Source organism: Equus asinus, chromosome 22 (assembly GCF_041296235.1).
Source record: "Equus asinus isolate D_3611 breed Donkey chromosome 22, EquAss-T2T_v2, whole genome shotgun sequence".
Lineage (NCBI taxonomy): Eukaryota > Metazoa > Chordata > Mammalia > Perissodactyla > Equidae > Equus > Equus asinus.
In genome coordinates, this window is record NC_091811.1 from 17732280 (window position 1) to 17750421 (window position 18142).

At 48.5% G+C, this 18142-nt stretch overlaps 1 protein-coding gene across 1 annotated transcript in view; it reads right to left on the minus strand.

Moving 5' to 3' along the window:
* Window positions 1–18142, minus strand: part of VWF (von Willebrand factor) — a 153957-nt gene that overhangs the window by 14838 nt on the left and 120977 nt on the right. Inside the window, exons 39-44 of the mRNA XM_070495034.1 lie at window positions 13027–13129; window positions 12537–12611; window positions 11195–11299; window positions 9617–9822; window positions 6188–6337; window positions 1810–1920 (exon numbers count right to left, since the gene is read on the minus strand). Coding sequence (XP_070351135.1) covers window positions 1810–1920; window positions 6188–6337; window positions 9617–9822; window positions 11195–11299; window positions 12537–12611; window positions 13027–13129 — 750 coding nt within the window. The remainder of the gene's footprint in view (window positions 1–1809; window positions 1921–6187; window positions 6338–9616; window positions 9823–11194; window positions 11300–12536; window positions 12612–13026; window positions 13130–18142) is intronic.

Sequence of the window (18142 nt, forward strand, 5' to 3'; positions counted from 1 at the left end):
CCCCTCCAGGGCTGCGGGTGGGTGGCCTGACCTCAAGGGTTGGCTCCACAGGCAAAGAGCACTGAGAGCGTCCAGAACATGGTTCAGAAAAGTCACTATGGAGGTTGTGCCTGGAGAACGTGTCCCAGTGAGTGCTGCCTGTGTGGGCCAGCTTCCCGATGCATAACTAGGTGCATGCTGCCCGCCCACTTCAGGACCTGCCCGACTGCTCTCAGCTCCTGCCCACATTCTTCTCTTTCTAGATGAGGAGCAGAAAATGCCAGACACCTGCAGCCACTCTCTGCACCCCCACTTCTGACTCACCCTGACCAAACCTTCTGACTGCAGGCCTGACCCCAACCTCCAGACCTCTCCCCATTCTGATTATTTACCTGCCGAGCCTCAGCCACCCTACAGGCCCCTGACGTGGTCCCAGCAGCAGGGCCAGAGCCATTGCTGGGGCCCAAGTCTTGTAGGTAAGATGCAGACTTGGACTGGGGGAGAGAAACTCAGGCCCCCTTATGTTTTGTAAACGCTGAGGTGAGTCAGGGCTGTATGAGCCCTGGATGGAGATGAGAGATGGGGGGGGGGGGGGGCAGGGTGGCTGGAGTACTGAGCGTCAAAGGGACCAGGTGTCAGCTCCTCCCAGGATGGAGCCACCCCTCTGATCTGAGCTGGACTCTGGTCCAGGGGAGCAGGGGCAAAACCTGCCTTATTTCAGGATGGATGAGGAGCAGAAAAACTAAAAGGGTGGGAAGGATGGAGGACACGGGAATCCACAGGTAACCTGGAATAGAAGGGGAGGTGGGACCCCTGTGGAAAAACTCAGCGAGTCACTCTGTTATCACTGAGGAGGAGAAAGGCCATGAGCCTGGGTAGGAGATGGACAGGTTCAGGGCAAGACAGCCAACACTTTGCCTTCCCTTCTAAACACAGTGCACTGTGTTCTTACTGGAAGGATACAGAAGGGGAGGCCCATGGGGCACCTCAGACTCTTCCAGCACCGGCCTCCGCAGGCTTCCAGGGCTCAGCGCTACCCACTCCTCCTTATGGATCAGAGTAAAAGAACTGTTACTATCCTGGCATCTGGACTGAAATTCCCAAGGAGGGAATCCTTGCGTTTCAGAAAAAATCTTGATAAGCATCCAAAGCGAGAGCCTGAGGGCCACCAAGGAGACAGTTAAACTGCTCTGCTTTAGGAGAGGGAATGTGGCTGGCATGGGGGTCCAGGCAGGAGAAGACAAGAGTGGGGAAATGTGAGGCTAGCAACTCGGCGAGATGCTACAGCCTGAGCTGCAGAAATACCTCGGGGACTTTGGGGACAGAAACACAGCTTGCTTCTCTGAGTTATAAGTTTCTCCAATGGAAACCAGTGACAAGCTGAGAGGAGCCTGCCTGGGTTAATGTGCACAGAACAGTACTCGCAGTCCATGGGCTCTGGAGGGGTGGCGGGCCCACAGCACAGGCAGGATGGTGAGGCCAGCTCTACACCAACCCGAGAGGCAGCAGGACCTCAGATTCACAGGTAAACAGGAGAACATAAATCCCCCAGGAGTGCACAGAACTTCTAGGCAGGGAACTGGGATTCTCCCCAAATTCACAAAATGGGAAGTCTGAGGCAGTCTTAACTAGTTCCTCAGCGGCAAGGTACTCCCAGCTGACACCTGGATAACACCAGCAGCCGGATTAAAGTCCCTGCGGGGAAAGCACAGGGCAGGGAATGAGCTTCTACTGCACAGATGAGAGCGGGGCCAATGCTGGACCGCAGAATGGACTCCCAGGCTGGTAATCACTGCCCTCCTTCCTACCCCACCTGGGGTCCAGACTTACATTCTGCCAGTAAGACTGAGAGTCCCCCCGCGGTGAGCCAGTCACCACCTCACAGGCAGACGGCAGGCACCTTCCACAGCACTCGCCTTCGTGGAGCACATAAGTGAAGCCCTGCACAAACACAAAGAACAGAGAGTGAGGAAAGATAGGCCAGCGGCAAAGACACGGGTGTTCTGATCTACCCGACGTGTATACTGAGCCCTGGGGTCTTGCAGAGAGATGCATCTTCATCTTGGTCATCCACCAGCCTCAAGATCATGCTGAGAAGTGGCCAGGAAGCATCAACCATTGAGTGACTAAGCTAGTCTTACACCTGCTGAAGAGGCACAACCCTGCCCTCTCAAAGCTCCCACTGTGAGACCAACATCCAGTCCATAGGAGCATTAAAGACAGCCCAGAGGTCCCCCAGCAGCAGCCAAGCCAGCCGGACTGATCCTCAGCACGGCCAAATGAAGGGCACCTCATCGACTGGGGAGAACATTCAGGATGCCTGGGCTCTAGTCTCTGCTCTAACAGACCTAACTACCTATACAAGATGAGCACCTTGATCCCAAGGCCTCTCACCAATGTGCAGAGTTGGGCCTCTCCAGGTAGTTACTTGACACCTACCTAGGAGTTTACGGGGCACAGTGAGATGAGAGAGCACCACAGACCAACCTCCCCAAGAAAGCCTGCCAGGAAGACCAGCATCCTGCAAGTCTGCCAGCCCATCTTGCCTCCTGGAGGTCCTCCAATCTGGCCAAAGCATTAGGAACTTGGATTGCACCCCTCCACTGAAAACTCTGAAGCAACATATATGAATAGGCAAACATGGTTGTCCCGGGAGCCCAGGGGAGAAATTCCAGGACTGTGCTTCATCTTGGAGCTCTGTTCCTCAGAGAGAAGGAGTAACTGCAGCTGTTCAGGATGAGCGTGGATGCCAACCCTGCTCTGTGCCCCAAGCACGGCCACGAGCCCGGCCAAGTCCGAGGTGCACACGACACTTGCTGTCAGCCTAGCTGGTGCCTCTCTCTGGGGGAAGACAAGCGCTCCGGAGACTTGGCTCAGCTTCACACCATCCCCATGAGACCTGCTTACATCCCGACTCGCGTCACAGCGGTGCCCAGTGAGCTGTCCCCAGTCTTTCATCAGCTGAGATTCTAATCCTTTATTGTGCATCTGTGACATACTAGGTAGTTTGGAGGAGCCAACAAGTTAAGATGATACACTCTAGACATCCTCCACTCTAAGGCAGAATATACAAGGTGCCATAAAAGAAACAAAGTCTTAAGGGAGCACAGAAGAGAGTCACCAACACCTTTCGGGATCTAGGGTCACTCTCGTGTGCCTCTCTGAGAGTGCTCAGGGATCTGGATTTGCGCATCGTTCATGTTTTCTGCTGCCCCCCACCATGGACAAACACACTGTCGAAGTTATGACTGCCTTGTTCCCAAAACCCCACCAAAGTCTTGTGCTCAGGAACTCCTAGCCATGCCACCAAATCCCCCAGCTGCCATCTCTCTAAGAGTCCCTCCACACGTCCAGCATCCCCATCTTCTTGCTGCACAGCCAGGTTCATTCTATATTTTCATCTCTCTTTCTTTTCCCACACTCCTCCAAATCCTCTAGTTTATATCTGTTCAAAATATACATCTCAGACCATTCTCCTAACTCTCTTCTCCATCCTGTTTTCACCGGTTTTCCAATTAGGAGTGGAACTAAGTGGGTCTAATATCCACCCAATCTGAAAACAGATGCCACCAAAAAATAAATTCCTAGTTTATTTAGCAGCACAACCCTTTAAGCACCATTGCCATGGCTGAAATGGCCGTGGAAGGCACAGAGCGCTGGTCCCTTGGGTCTCTCCTGGATCAAACTGGTCCTTGCAATGCTGGTGTTACCAGTTGTGCTAGCCTAACAGAATGGGCCGTGGGCCAGGAGTCAGGACATTCCCATGTCCCCTGGCTTCAAATGAGCCATAGAGCGATGGTCAACTTCCTTCCTGCGCTCATCCTCTGCTCTCTACCCGACAGGTGTGAGGAACAGCCCTGCCTCATCTTCCTTCTGGAGGAGTAGCATGAGGATGAAGAAAATGTAAAGCACTACATGCAGTCCCTCAGAACAGAGTTCCTAAAGCCACAATTTGATGTGATTCTGGGGTCTAAGGGTTGGCGATCACGTGATCATAAGCCTTCAAAGATAAACTCCTCTAAGGTTTATACAAAGGAGCAAGAATTCCTCTTGCTGTCAACGTGGAAGCAAGGCCATGGGCATGTGGGCATGCCTATAGCATTCTCTGGGAAACCGGCAATGCTCTTGTTGCTTTACATTATCTTTCTGACATGAAGAACAGAGAACTATGGAGGTGGCGGGGGAAAGCGCACCTCTGCAGACTGTGGCTTTGGAAGGGAGGAATCAGGGGGTGATGATGACAATGTTGTTCTTTTTTTTTTTTTTTTTTTTTGGTCACAACCTAGACAACAAATGAATTCAGATAAGTGAGTCCAAATGTCCCTGGAGTCTGACCAGAGCTGACACTACCCTCTCTGAAGAATGAACTTTGAGGCCGCCTCAATTCACTGAAGCTCCTACCTCAACTTAACACACAGCACAGACCAGAGCCCAGCCTCCCCCATCCCCTCAGCTTTAACTAAATCACGAGGCATCCTCCTCCTCCCTAGAAAGTGTGAACCTTCAGTCTCTAAGAGAAGCCACTCAAGTTCTTAAAGCAATCATACAGTCAAGAGTCTGGACATGGTGCCTCCCCAACTCATTCACCTGACCTCTCTACCCGTCTTCTTTTTGAAACTGCCTCCAGCACCACAGCCTCTAGACAGCTGGGTTTATACCACATGACCTGCACCCTCTCCAACAGCTGACTGGGCCAGAGTGGGGACTGGACAGAGGACCCAATCCATGGGCTGGGCGAGCTCATCAATTTTCTTCTTGAGAAGTTAATCTATGGCACACAGAGATTGAATAAGTCAAATGGACAGGGATGACCCATGGATCTGAAAAGCCATGTTGAGTTGAAGCCAGATTCAATAAAGCCATGTGCAAATGAAATTTGTGAGAAAGCAAATCTTCCTTCCCAAGGAAGCTGGCCTGCCGTGAGGAGCTGGAACAGACAGGCAAAGAGAAGCAGAGACAGGGGGCTCATGCGACAAGTGGAGAGAAATGTATGACACAGTGCCTACCCACATATCCTGCACTTCAGTTCTGAGAGATTTCCCCCGTCTCTTCCATAAATCCCCTGTTTATTTTAGCTAACTTGAGTGCATTCTGTTCTTCACGATCAAAACTCCCTACTGAAACACGAAATACACTGGGTGTGACTTCCAAACAATAAAATGACCTCTGCAGTGCACTCTCTTTACTTGATAGCAAGTTATTTCCATGCCTCCCATGGCCTGTGGGAGGAGATGGAGACCAACAGGTTTCCAAAACTTAGTGTTCCCAAAGGGCACACCTGGATACCACAGCATCATCCTCTCCCACAGGTGCCCATCAACTCCAATCCTCCTCCACGCCAGCGAAGCAGGTAGAGAGCGGATGAAGTGAACACACTCTCCCATTTCTGGATTCACATTCAGGACCTCCCTGCCATCATCAGACCACACACTTCCAAAACAGCATCAGGAGCGTTATCTTCACTGCTGTTAACATTTACAAAAGCAACCACGAGATGCATGGACTTGCCTGCCCTGACCACTCTTTTGTTATCTTTATCTGCTGATAATATTGCAGTAATGATAATACTAGCATTAAGCCAGCAAGCAGAATTTGACCCACAATTCTCCCTGAACGCCATTGCTCCCCTTTTCTAGGGTCTGATCAGTCTTAAATGTGCAAGAATAGAGTGCCCCAGAACACAAAAGAGCTTTAGGGGCAGACCACCACAAGAAGAATTAAAAACTGAATTGGGATAACAGTGATCATGTTTTCTGTACCTCAAATTATAAACATGGTCTGAAAAATCATCAATCATCAACCTATGTGGAAACACTGAAGTACACTGAAACTGGGACAATCTCAGAAAATTTGGAACATGTATCTGTTCTAGAAAGAGACTAAGGTCATGTCTAAAGTGGGAGGAGATACGAAAGAAATCAAGTCTTCTTTTCTAGGCATTTGGTCCACATCTCTGCTCAAACCAACTCCACAGCCTTCTGGACTCAAGCCCATACAACAGACATGACCATTAGCTAAGGACCAAATCACAGAAAGGTGACAGAGCAATCCTTTTTTTTTACCCAGCCCCATTCCTCTCCCTTCCCCCTACCTTTAGCCTTGAACCAGAGTTTACCAGAGGGGCTGTGTTGCCCCTTCCTGGAATCCCCTCCCCTACTTCCTTACCCTGATTGCCCCATGTAGTGCTCAGCCCCTCTGCCCTCCTTACCGACCGGCAGCTGTCTTCACAGGGCTTCTGAGAGCACTGGGCCACACGTAGGCCCATCACAGCGTCCTCCATGTCAGTGCAGGTGCACACGTCGCAGCCCTCCTCCCAGAACTGGCCCACAGGGTAGATGGTGCCTCGGTGGACACACACCTGTAAACACAAGGTTTCTGTGAGTGAACTCATTCAGTTCCTTTAAACAGGAGGTTAGTGAGCATCTGCTATATGTTGGAAGCTGCTCTAGGTGCTAAGGATACAGCAATAAACAAAACCAACATGGTCTCTGCCCAAACGGAGGGATGCTGATGAAGTAGATTTTTCCCTCTTCCCTTCCCTGCCCACCAACCCCAGAAAGGCCATCCCCGGTCTACCCTGAGAGTGGCCGCTTTTGAGTCCTTTGTGGCCCACAGGCTCAGACATAACATACTGGCTGCCTGGATCTGGTTCCATCGCTGCCTTAACTGCATTTAATTCCTTCTATGTCACACAGAAAGCTGTACCCTAGTTCTTAGACCTAGTAATGTCCTTGGACTTGGAACCCATTATGTATAGCCCTCTGTCCTATTAGGAGTGGGGTGAAGATGAGGGGAGATTGGGCAGGGGCTCTGAATAACTGCTCCCTTGAGAGCCACAGGGAACATATCCAGTGAAGACTCTGAGGCACAGAGTACAGACACGTTTGAGAGACAAGGGATCCCATTTGGAAGCAGTATAGGCTGTGGAAGGGCGGTGGGAATGAGATAACAAAGCATGGCTGGGATCAGAACCTGCAGAGCCCAGAATGCATGCCATATACTGTGATCAGACTTTAGTTTTTAGTAGTGAGGGACTCAGGAAGCTGTTTGATCTGGAGCCTTAAAGCCAGTTTTAAAATTATCCCAAGTCTGCCCTCCCCAGCTACCAACAGGTCTCTACCCTCATTCACATAATAGCACTACAAATACTCTTAAACCATCATCTTATACCTTCCCAGTCCTCCAGCTTCTGTATAACAAACTCATTGAATGAGACCCCTTGTTCTTCTATTAAGAGGCTTGCTAGAAAACGTTACCACCCAGAATTTCACTTCTAGGAAGCTATCGCAAAAGATACAGTGGCAAAAATACAAAATGACAGATGTACAAGGCAATTCGTTACAGCATTATTAATAATAGCAAAAAATTGAAGCAACTCAAATGTCCATCAATAGAGGACATGCTGAATGAACTAAGGTGCATCTATGCAATGGAATAGTACACAGCTGTGAAAAGGAATAAGGCAGATCTCTACATACCAATATAGAATGATATCTAACATACACTGTTAGGCAAAAAAAGAAAAATTCAAAACAGAATTTGTAATATGCTACTCTTTCTGTCAGAAATGGGAAGAAATATATATAATTTGCTTATATTCTCAAATAGAAAAAAAATAAAAGGATATGCCAAAAACTCAAGAAAATTTTAAATTACCGAGGAGAGGGAAGGAACAAGGTAGAGGAAACAGCGATAGAAGTCAGACTTCTGGGAATGCATCTTGTTTTATAATTTCAGTTTCAGAATCATTTGTGTTACATAAGAAAAATATTAAATCAAAAAGGAAATAAAAAGCATTCCATTCTAAAAATGTAAAACAAATTGAAATATCTGATTAACTGGATATCAAGTCAGTGGCACAGGGAAAATAATTACTTCAAATGATTTTAAAACTCCTTATTTCTACCATATATCCCTAATGGGTTATATTTTTAGGACAAGGAGAACTGCAAAGAAATCTTAAACCTCTCTCAATGGTCTTAAATCATTAGTACTAATAGAAGCATTGTTATTTTTGAGACTATTACAGGTATATTGTAAGATAAAGCAAATAAGTACTTATGTTAGGAAACCAAAGTTTTCACCTGAGAAGAGAAGTGATACTAGTATAAATCAAAGAAGTGAAGACAACCCTGTAATCAAATTTGAATCAGAATATCACCATGAACATATGATATGTGTTTCCAAGCCCTGTTCACCAAAAAGGTGTAGAGGCAATGACAACCCACGAGCAGTAAACATCATTAATGCCAAGACTGCAGTGTCTAAATACTACTTTCATACAAAGGTACCAGGACTCTGGTGAAATGGCTGGTTCAAGGATTGGGGCAGGAAATGTCCAAGAGGAGCCTGGAACACCTTGTTGTTTCAGAAAGCAAGAAAGCAATCAAAGGCTAATGAGGCCATGCCAAAGGGCTCCAGAACCAACTTGAAGGGGCTCCCACTGATCCCAGATAAGAGAATTTGAGTATTAAATAAATGAGGACCACAAGTATCAAGACACATCATATCAGCATCCGTGAATTCATAATGATACTCAAAAACTCTTTGGTCACCATTGAAAGTTGCTAGGGCATCAGTTCATTACTCTGAAAATTGGTAAAGGAAAAGAATCAAGCGTTCATCCTCCTTTCCTAAAGTAATTCTATTTCAGGGTAACCAAAGGTGGTTGGGGGAAGTTCTTTCTCACAGAAGAAGCCCAACTAGTAAATGCATAAGAATGATAGAGTAGAGAAAAGTTGCCATTTTGCAACTCCTAATGATGTAATGAATCTTAGAAAGCAAAACATCCATGAGTATTAAAACTATAATTAAAATGTTCATGGGGGACCCTGCATAAGGGAGAAATGGTCTGATACCACCTGAACCCAGTAATGAGTCCTACCTTTAAGAGTGGGACAACGGAACATGACGTGCCTCACGGTACGAAGCAATCAGAAGCAACCAGTATCCTTTGTGCTGTATTCTAGTCTCTCCAAAATTGAACTTGAATGTAAGTAATTTCCTGGGTCTAACCTCTAGTTTACTGGAAATACAGGGGAAGGGGAACCCATTAAGCAATACCCTGAGGAAGCTATCAGGCAAATCCAGAATGCATGACCTTCTATAGAACAAATGACCCAGACTCTCCAAGAAATCAAAGGCATAAAAAATGGGGGTGGGGCTGCTACAGATCAGAAAGACATAAGAAACATTAATAGAAGAAGAGCAAGTAGGGGGAGGCAAAAGGAGAAAGAACAGAGACATAAGAAGCAGCAACCCCTGCCTCCTAGACCTGCTCCTGCCTCTCCAGAACCTGGGGGCTTAGAAACTTGGAGCTGGAAGAAACTCTAGAGGGGACCAGAGGTCTAGAGCATTCCAGGCAAATGAACGTGTTCTAGCTCTGACAAGCTCTGGGCAAGATAACTCTGGCTCATCCTTGGCATTCATTCCAGGGCTCACCCTCAATAATCCAGTAGCTGCAACTATGCTCAGGTCTTCCGGCTACAATTCTGGCTCCAGATAGCTCATTCTGGTGGATCTCCCCAATATAAGACTGCTATTTGCATTTGATATCTGTACCATCCATTGACACTTTATTGTATTCAGTTTATAGACTATCATCTTGTCATCTCAGCCAGAGCTGAGCAGCCCCTACCTTGTCTGGGAGGCAGGTGGTGGTGGTGCATCCGCAGTCGTTGGTGACAGTCGAGGCCAGGTACCCCAGAGGGCAGCTCACCGTGGAGTTGACACAGCTGCAGGCGCACTCATACTCGTCACAACACTGAGTCTTCCGAAGGGTCGGCGTCCGGTGGGGGGGGCAGGCGGGCGGGGACTGCCTTGTGCACTCTTCCTTCCTGCAGGCTGAGGGGCAGCACGAGGTGATGCCTAGTCCTGCCACACTGAGCACTGCACTCAGCCAGGGTTTGTAAGCACTCAGCTAGGATGTAAGGTCCCAGGAACTCTAGACCCCGAATATTACACCAGAAATGCACGTGAGCCCAGCCCAGGGGCTCCGGGATATTCAATCACACAGAAAAAGCAGTTAGTCTGCAGAAAAATAACAACATTTATCAAAAAGAGCTATGTGAGGGGCTGGCCCCGTGGCCGAGTGGTTAAGTTCGCGCGCTCTGCAGCAGGCGGCCCAGTGTTTCGTTGGTTCGAATCCTGGGCGCGGACATGGCACTGCTCATCAGACCACGCTGAGGCAGCGTCCCACATGCCACAACTAGAAGAATCCACAATGAAGAATACACAACTATGTACCGGGGGGCTTTGGGGAGAAAAAGGAAAAAATAAAATCTTTAAAAAAAAAAAAAAAAAAAAAGAGCTATGTGAAGCTTGGAAATCTAATAGAGGAGAAGTGAAGGCTGCTTTGCCCCCACTCTATCACCTTCCCGTGCACATCTGAAAGGAACAGGGCCCTTCCACCTACTGATGCTCAGAGACAGCAGATGTAGAATCTCTAAGACCCAGAGAGGCCTGGGCGCACCACGGTCTGGAAAGTGTTTTTACATGCTGACAGCTTCGGTGATCCTATCCCACCTCAGTACCTAGGACAATACCCTACAATTTTAGGCCCTCTAACACTGTTGAGGGAAAGAATGACAGCAATCCTGTCAAATCCACGATGTCGTTTTATAAAGGCCAAGTCCCATCCCTGTGTCCTTCACCTGTCTCCACCTTCCTTCAAATCCAGCCTGGTCTCCTCTTACCCTCGAGGTCTTAAATCTAGGAACTCAAGAACACCACCGGACTTAAAGTGGGTAGGTCCCAATAGCTAAATACAGAATTCATTTTCTTGACATGTCTTACTTTAGTCCAACCCTGTGCTTAAATTATAGTATTTAGAAATTAAAATATAAGCATACAAAGGGAAAATTATCTATAAATTTGGGAATAAGACTCAACGATGAGGATAAGCCAAAGTCACACTTCTTCTCCTCAATGGCATATGGGAGCATGGGAATAAACCAAGATTGGGTCTGGAGCCTTCATCTCAGACGCAACTGCCTCTTGCAACAATCCAAGAGGGAGGGCCTGCAGCTGCACCCACACGGGCACACCTTCAGCAGCACGCAGCGGGGAGGGTTCCCAGAGAATTCAATCCAGGCAGGATTCTAACCCCCCCTTCCAGATGTACCCCAAACCTGGACTCAGGTAACTAGAATAGGATGCTTTCCCCAGGCCAGAGAGAGCGGCCACACCACCCCCTCCCCATCCACGGAGGCTTTACCGCAGGCGAAGTTGGGTCTGCACTCGCCGGGATTGGTCAGCGTTGGCTGGAGGCCACCTTCACAGTGAGGCACCAGGGGTGGGTCACAGTTCACCAGGTCACACACTGAGGGCCAGGAAAGAGAGACATCCACTCAGACTTCAGCAAGGTTATTCCTGTATTACCTGTAAGTGGGAACCCACATTCCTGTTCATGCAGACTTCTACTGTTCTAGGTAGATGCTGGTGATGAGATAGAGGCAGAGAGAGATGTGGTGGAGGGAAAGGTAGAGAAAGAAAAGAAGAAGTGAGGAGAGAAGAGAAAGAGGTAAATAGATGACACATAGATGGATGGATAGATAGATAGATAGATAGTTAGATAGATAGCTAGATAGAGATAGACTGATCCAACTCATGTGAGTAAGCTCATATTGATGACTCTTGTCATCTGCTACGACTTCCAGATCTCAGCCAAGTTACCTGAACCCCTCTCTGCCTCAGTTTCATCTTCTGTGAGGTGGGAACTCTACCTGATAGGGCAGTCTAAGGCTGTCATGAAGTCAAAGTGCCTGGCCCACTGAAGAAGCTTAATACTGTTTATAAGATGAGGGACTTGAATGAAATGACCCCTCCAGTTCTCTCTACTGTTAACATTTTAAGACCTATTCTACACAAATTGTTCTCAAGTCAGATGCGCCCCGCCACCGCCTCCAGGACTTCCATTCATCCCCATAAACTTCATCAGCATAAAGGAATTTCTCGGATGAGTGAATTCCTGGACTGCCCCTTGATCCATCTGCTCTCCCCCGAAGAGCTGCATCACTGCGAAGTTCACAAGCCTGTGCTTTCCGTCTCCATCTGCACAATTAATAAACGCAGTGGACAGGGATGGAGCACCGGCATTTCCCGTCACGTTAACCATAATTCCATCAGCCCTGGATTCATCTAATTATACCATTATTCCACCCATTACTCACTACGTAGTTTGCAGTCTATGATGAAACCTTCTGACAAATAATTCGCTGAAACCAGGGTGCCCTGTGCGTGGCATTCTCCACATCTAGTGTCCTCAGACTCTTACTGGCATAGCTTTTCCTTCAGTAAGTCCCTGTGCACCCTCCCTACCAGTGATTACCCTATGCTTTTTTTAATGCTTTCAAACTTTACATTTAATAATTCACTGCAGGATTTTTCTAGGAAGCAAATCCTATTTTCTAGAGATTACTCTTTCCACTTTTGGGCAATCCAGTTAGCCTGTACCCGCTCCTTTCGCACTCCCGGTGCCTGAGGCCCTATGCCCCCTTCAGCACCCACCCCTCGCCCCCGGCCACCTGGGCAGGGACCCGAGGAGGTGGGACACATACCGCACTCGTACTCCGGGCAGCACTGGCCTGCGTTCTGGCGGAGGCGGGTCACTTCACATGGGCCGCATGTGGGAGCTGGAGGAGGAGAAGGCCATGGAAGTCAGGGAAGAGAGGAGCATAACGGTGCAGCCTGGAGACTCTCGTCTCCTGAACCAGCACGGGCCCCGCAGGGGAGGCCCACGAGGAGTCAGGCCATGGGACTCTGACAAATGGGTCTCCTCAGTGCATCCTGTGGACCCCTCAAATGTGCCCTCAGGAGACTCTGAGTCTGAGGGCCAAAGCAGGGCCAGGAGGGTGGTCAACCTCTGAGATGTCCACCCCCGGGGCAGCAAGGGGACCGGAGCCCAGCACAGTAAAGGAGGGAGGGGCTGACAGGGGAATGCAGCTGGCTGGAGGAAACCCACGTTCAGACAGTCCACGGGTCTGAAGGCGGCGGTTGCAGGGCCTGTGGGGGTCCCTTTGCCCCCAGGAGCGCAGGCAGCGGGCTCACCTCTGGCCGTGGGACAGGGCTGCAACGTGCAGTTGACCCTCCGCCCGCTGAGGCATGTGCAGATCTGGCAGGGCTGGTGGGCCGGGACCCAGGTTTCCAGGAACTGAAGGAGAACGAGGTTCAGGGAGGGCCCAGGACGCTCAATACACAAAGCGCCGGAGTTCTCGTGGGTCAGTTCCCCCCACCTGGGGAGACTAGGTCTCCCTCTAGACTCAACCACCAAGTTAAATGCAAAGTTACAATTAAATTCAAGTTAAACTGCTCCTTTCGTCAAAGGAGAAGGCTGGGGCGTCTGCTCAGGGTCCCACTGTTGCAGCGGCAAAGCTAGGGTTTGGACCCGGAATCCATCTTTGTAAGACTGTGCTCTGCCGCCGCCCAGTAATAACGAGTATTAAGCATGTTCAGGATGTTTGTCTAAGGGCTTTACATTAATTCACTTTACATTCCTTATAATAACCCTATCAGGTAGGTACTGTTATTATCTACACTTATGAATGAAGCAGAAGGTCCACAGAGAAGGACCTTGACCAGGTGGTGCATCCAGGACTTCAGCCTGGCGTTCTGGCCCCAGACACCATGAGCCCTCCATACTTCAACTGCCTCTTGTCAGTAGTCACAGTGCCTGCCACAGCGGGTCACACCGTGGGGGTGACAGGCCCTGAACACAGTCCCAGTCCTGAAATGGCTGACAGCCAAGTCGAGGAAATAAGACTCACTCATGAAAAGTTGAATGAGATAAATAAGTTGTGATGCATCCACACCCTGGAATACCACTCAACCACAAAATAAACCATCGAAACACACAGTGACATGGATGGGTCTCAAACGCATTATGCTGAGTGGAAGAAGCCAGGCAAAAAGGGAGCACATACTGCATGATTCTGCTCACGTAACATTCCAGAAAAGGTAAACGAAGCTATAGTGACAGAAAGCAGACCAGTGGCTGCCTGGGGATGGGAGATGGGGCTGGGGGATGCCTTAAAAGGGGGCATGAGGGGGATGGCCCCGCGGCTGAGCGGTTAAGTCTGCGTGCTCCACTGCAGGCGGCCCAGTGTTTCATTGGTTCGAATCCTGGGCGCGGACATGACACTGCTCGCCAAGCCACGCTGAGGCAGCGTCCCACATGCCAAAACTAGAAGGACCCACAATGAAGAATATACAACTATGTACCGGGGGGCTTTGGGGAGAAAAAGGAAAAAAATAAAATCTTTAAAAAAAAAAAAGGGGGCGTGAGGAAACTCTTGGGGGTGATGGAAATGTTCCTTATCTGGACTGCGATGATGGTTTTTCAGGTGGGTGCACATGTCAGAACTCATCGAACTTTAAATAAGCGCTGTTTGTTGTCTACTATATCTTGACAAAGCAGTTTTTTAAAAATGAAAAATAAAAGAGCCCCAGGAACGCAAAAGAAGAGTTCACTCTGGCTGGGGTGCTCCAGAGAGGCTCTCGAAGGGGCACCTGTGAAGGTGGGAAGGACGCGGCAGAGAGGAAAGGAGAAGGAACTCCAGGTGGGGAACAGGGCGAACAAAGGCCCAGAGGACGGAGCATCCTTGTGGGCAGGTGGGCTGTGGCAGAGGCACTTCAGGAAGTTGTGCTTCACCTGGTAGGCAAGGTCAGCAGGACCCTGCCTCAAAGAGACGAGTGGGAAACAAGGACACGCCTGGTGACAGCGAGCAGGATGGAGAAGGGAGGGCCTCCGAGGCTGGCAGCGGGAGGCTGGGCCCAGCAGACAGGGTTGGGGGAGAACATCTCACATTCCCGCAGCCCGCTCTGCCCGGCCTCATCCCTGCTTCTTTACACTAACAGTAACGCCAAGAACACGGCAAATCTGTGTTTAGACTTTTAAATGGCAAAAGTGATGAGATGAAAAAGGAGAGGGTTATAATTTTGTCGTATGTTTTGAGGGTTTTTTTCTCTTTTTAAAGAAACTAAAGAGTCTCTCGGGGCCAGCCCCGTGGCCGAGTGGTTAAGTTCGTGCACTCCACTTTGGTGGCCCAGGGTTTAGCTAGATCAGATCCTGGACGCGGACATGGCACTGCTCGTCAGGCCACGCTGAGCCGGCGTCCCACATGACACAACTAGAAAGCCCCACAGCTGAAATATACAGCTATGTACTGGGGGGACTAGGAGAGAAAAAGCAGGGGAAAAAAAAGAAGACTGGCAACAGTTGTTAGCTCAGGTACCAATCTTAAAGAAAAAAAAGGAGTCTCTTTTCTGTGGACTTCAGATGTCTAAATTCAAGCACAAATAATAGAACTTTCTAACTGTCCCAAGAGCGGGCAAAACCACAATAGATGACCAAAAGCAGGTGTTAAACGTCTTTTCCAGGAATTTTCATTTTCCCAGGAAGTTTTAATTGATCCGCCGTAAACAGACAACAGGATCCATGGCCCCTGATAAAGCCCTTTCTGGCCCAGGCTAAGCTGGTAAAAGTGCCAGCAGCCCCTCCGCAGCCCTGGTCCGGTCGGGTCGGGCAGCAAACAGCCAGCAGATGGCACTGCTGCAGCAGCACAGACCAACTCCGGCGGGCCTGGCTCACTCCCTAGGTTCCCTGTCAGGCGTCACTATTACCAGGGCAGGAGAACAGGTAAGAGTGCTAGCTGGAGTTAAAGATTAAATAAAGATGACATAAGGATGGCCTACAGAGAATATAGCAAGGGAAAAGTGACGTCTTCAAAGCCCAAGGTCAGAGAAGGCACACAAGCAAGTCATCACGCACCACCCACCACAGCCGAGGAATTGATGGAAGACGCAAATGAAACGGAAGGGCTGAGCCCACCACAGAACACCAGAGACCAGAGAGGAAATGGAGGCTCGAGGAGCTCCATCCTGAGTGATGGAGGCAGTTCAGGCTGAGCTGCAGCCTGCTTGCCCAGCACAGCCCCCAGCCCCACCCGCCCCCAACACTGAGAGGGAGACAGCCAGTGCACACGGCTCTGGATCCCTTCTGAGCCGGCTGCAGAGAGAGGCTCACATCTTTAGAGTGCGTATTGTAAAGTAACGAGAGCTATGGAAACTGGTAAATATTTTGCCCTTCAAGTTACCACAAGAGATTTATACCCTGGTTTATTTCCCCGAAGAAAAGTGTTCTAGGCTTTATTTTTCAGTTAAAAAAAAATTCATTTAACAGAAATGTTCTTCATGCTAGATTTTTATTCTTTCTCTGCTTTGAAAGTTGAAATTGCAGGTGGCTGGATAGGATACTTGTTTTCATCCATTTAAACTGTATTTTCTCAAATAACTAAAACTGACTGTAGTCCCTTCATAGTTTTTGATTAATTTTATGTCACTTGATTTTAAAACATATATAAGACTGTTTCTAAGTCAAAAATATTGCACTATTTGGAAGCAATGTGTTGGACTGAAGGTGAGGGGAGCAGCAAAAAGGGGAAATAGAATCAGAGAGGAGGAGTGTGGGGGGAGTGGAGAAACTAAGATAACACACACAAGCTCCCTGCTTTCAGCACCCTGCGGACCTCTGATGTTCCTGGAGCCAGAAACACTTTGCAAAGGAGCTTCCTTCTCATCACAGAATGCCAAGGAAGAGGGTAGAGACCATTTCTGCCTCCCTCTGAGAGTACCTTACCACTCCCAGCAAAACCAGTCTGAAATTGTCCCTGGGTGCCAGCACCACATGTAAGTGGTGCCTATCATCCGAGCCCAGCAGGAGGCCAGAGCTGTGCAAATCTGGGAGAGCAAAGTCAGGTTTGGTCAACTTGTTTGGAGAATATCGTGGTTCAGGCAGTTACTAAATTTGGCAAGTTGAAACATGGCAGTAGAGTGTGACTGGGCTTCCCTCCTAGTTTATCCATTATACTGTGAGAACAAAGCGGATCCACTAGGATAAAGCCCAACAATAAAACAGAGCAGGTGGAACCATCCAAGTATAGCCTAATGGAGGCCATGCTTACATGGACACCTGGCTAGTGCAGAGTTTAGCTCACAGTTCCAGAGAGATCGGTGGCGGGGCTAGGACACTATGGGATGAACTGCTGTGGTGAATAGGAAGCCTAGTTTTATCAGCTCATGCCATCTGAGCCTCAGTTTCCTCATCCATTCGATGGGACCTGTAAAAATTACCCTGTGAGGCTTTGGGGAGAATCAAATGAAACGGTCCATTTCTTGGCTTACAATGTCAGGGTCAAAATAGTATAGTTACTGGAATTATTGTTTTCATCATCCTCCAGATTGGTTAGCTAGCTTTATCATGAGTTCACCTAGTTGTGATTAAATATAGTTTTAAGTCCACTTGTCCACCTAGTGAGAAAGGTCCTCCTTGGGGATGATGGAGATGTTAGGTCTTGGGTGGAGCCCATGATCCTAGAACACACTCTCCTTTGTTGGAAGCCAAACGTGCTCCTCCTTCTACCATGCTCTGTAATATCACTGTCAAGGATGAAGGACAGGACCACTGCACACATTCACAGGGGCACAGACCCACACTGCCCAGATCCTACAAATATATGTGTTGCCAGCTATGAAGAGACATGACTGCCATCTTAGGCCTGGATGGAGGAATATCCTTTTGAACTTCTAAAGGGCTAAAAGAATTGATGATTCAATGACTTGCAAGCAAATCAACCCAAAGAAGACCTAGCAAAAGGGAAATTTCATATTATTGAAAAGAGCAAGCTCTTTGGGGTCAGATAGAGCTTAAAATTCTGAGTCTAACTCCCAACTCCATCACTTACAAATGGTGTCCACGGGCAGGGTGCTAAGCTCTGTGAGCCTTAGCTCGCTCATAGAGGCTTTGTGAGTATTTATGAGATGACGTAAGATATCCCAGTGTGTTCTGTGGAACCCTAGTCCAAGGGGATGCTGCACACACACACACACACACACACACACACACACACACACTCACTCACTCCACCACACATACAAGTTCCATGGTCAAATAAGTTTAAGCAGCAAAAACCCTCTTAAATATTTACAATGTCCATTAAAATCTCTAAAAGTTCCTGCAATAAATAAATTGTGTTTAGCTAGTGTTCTTTAAACTCTCTTGACTACAGGTAATTGCAAAACACACCTTTGAAAAACATTGAGATAATGAATATATAGTGCTTAGTACAATGTGAGGTAAGTAATATATCCTAATAATGGTAGACATCAC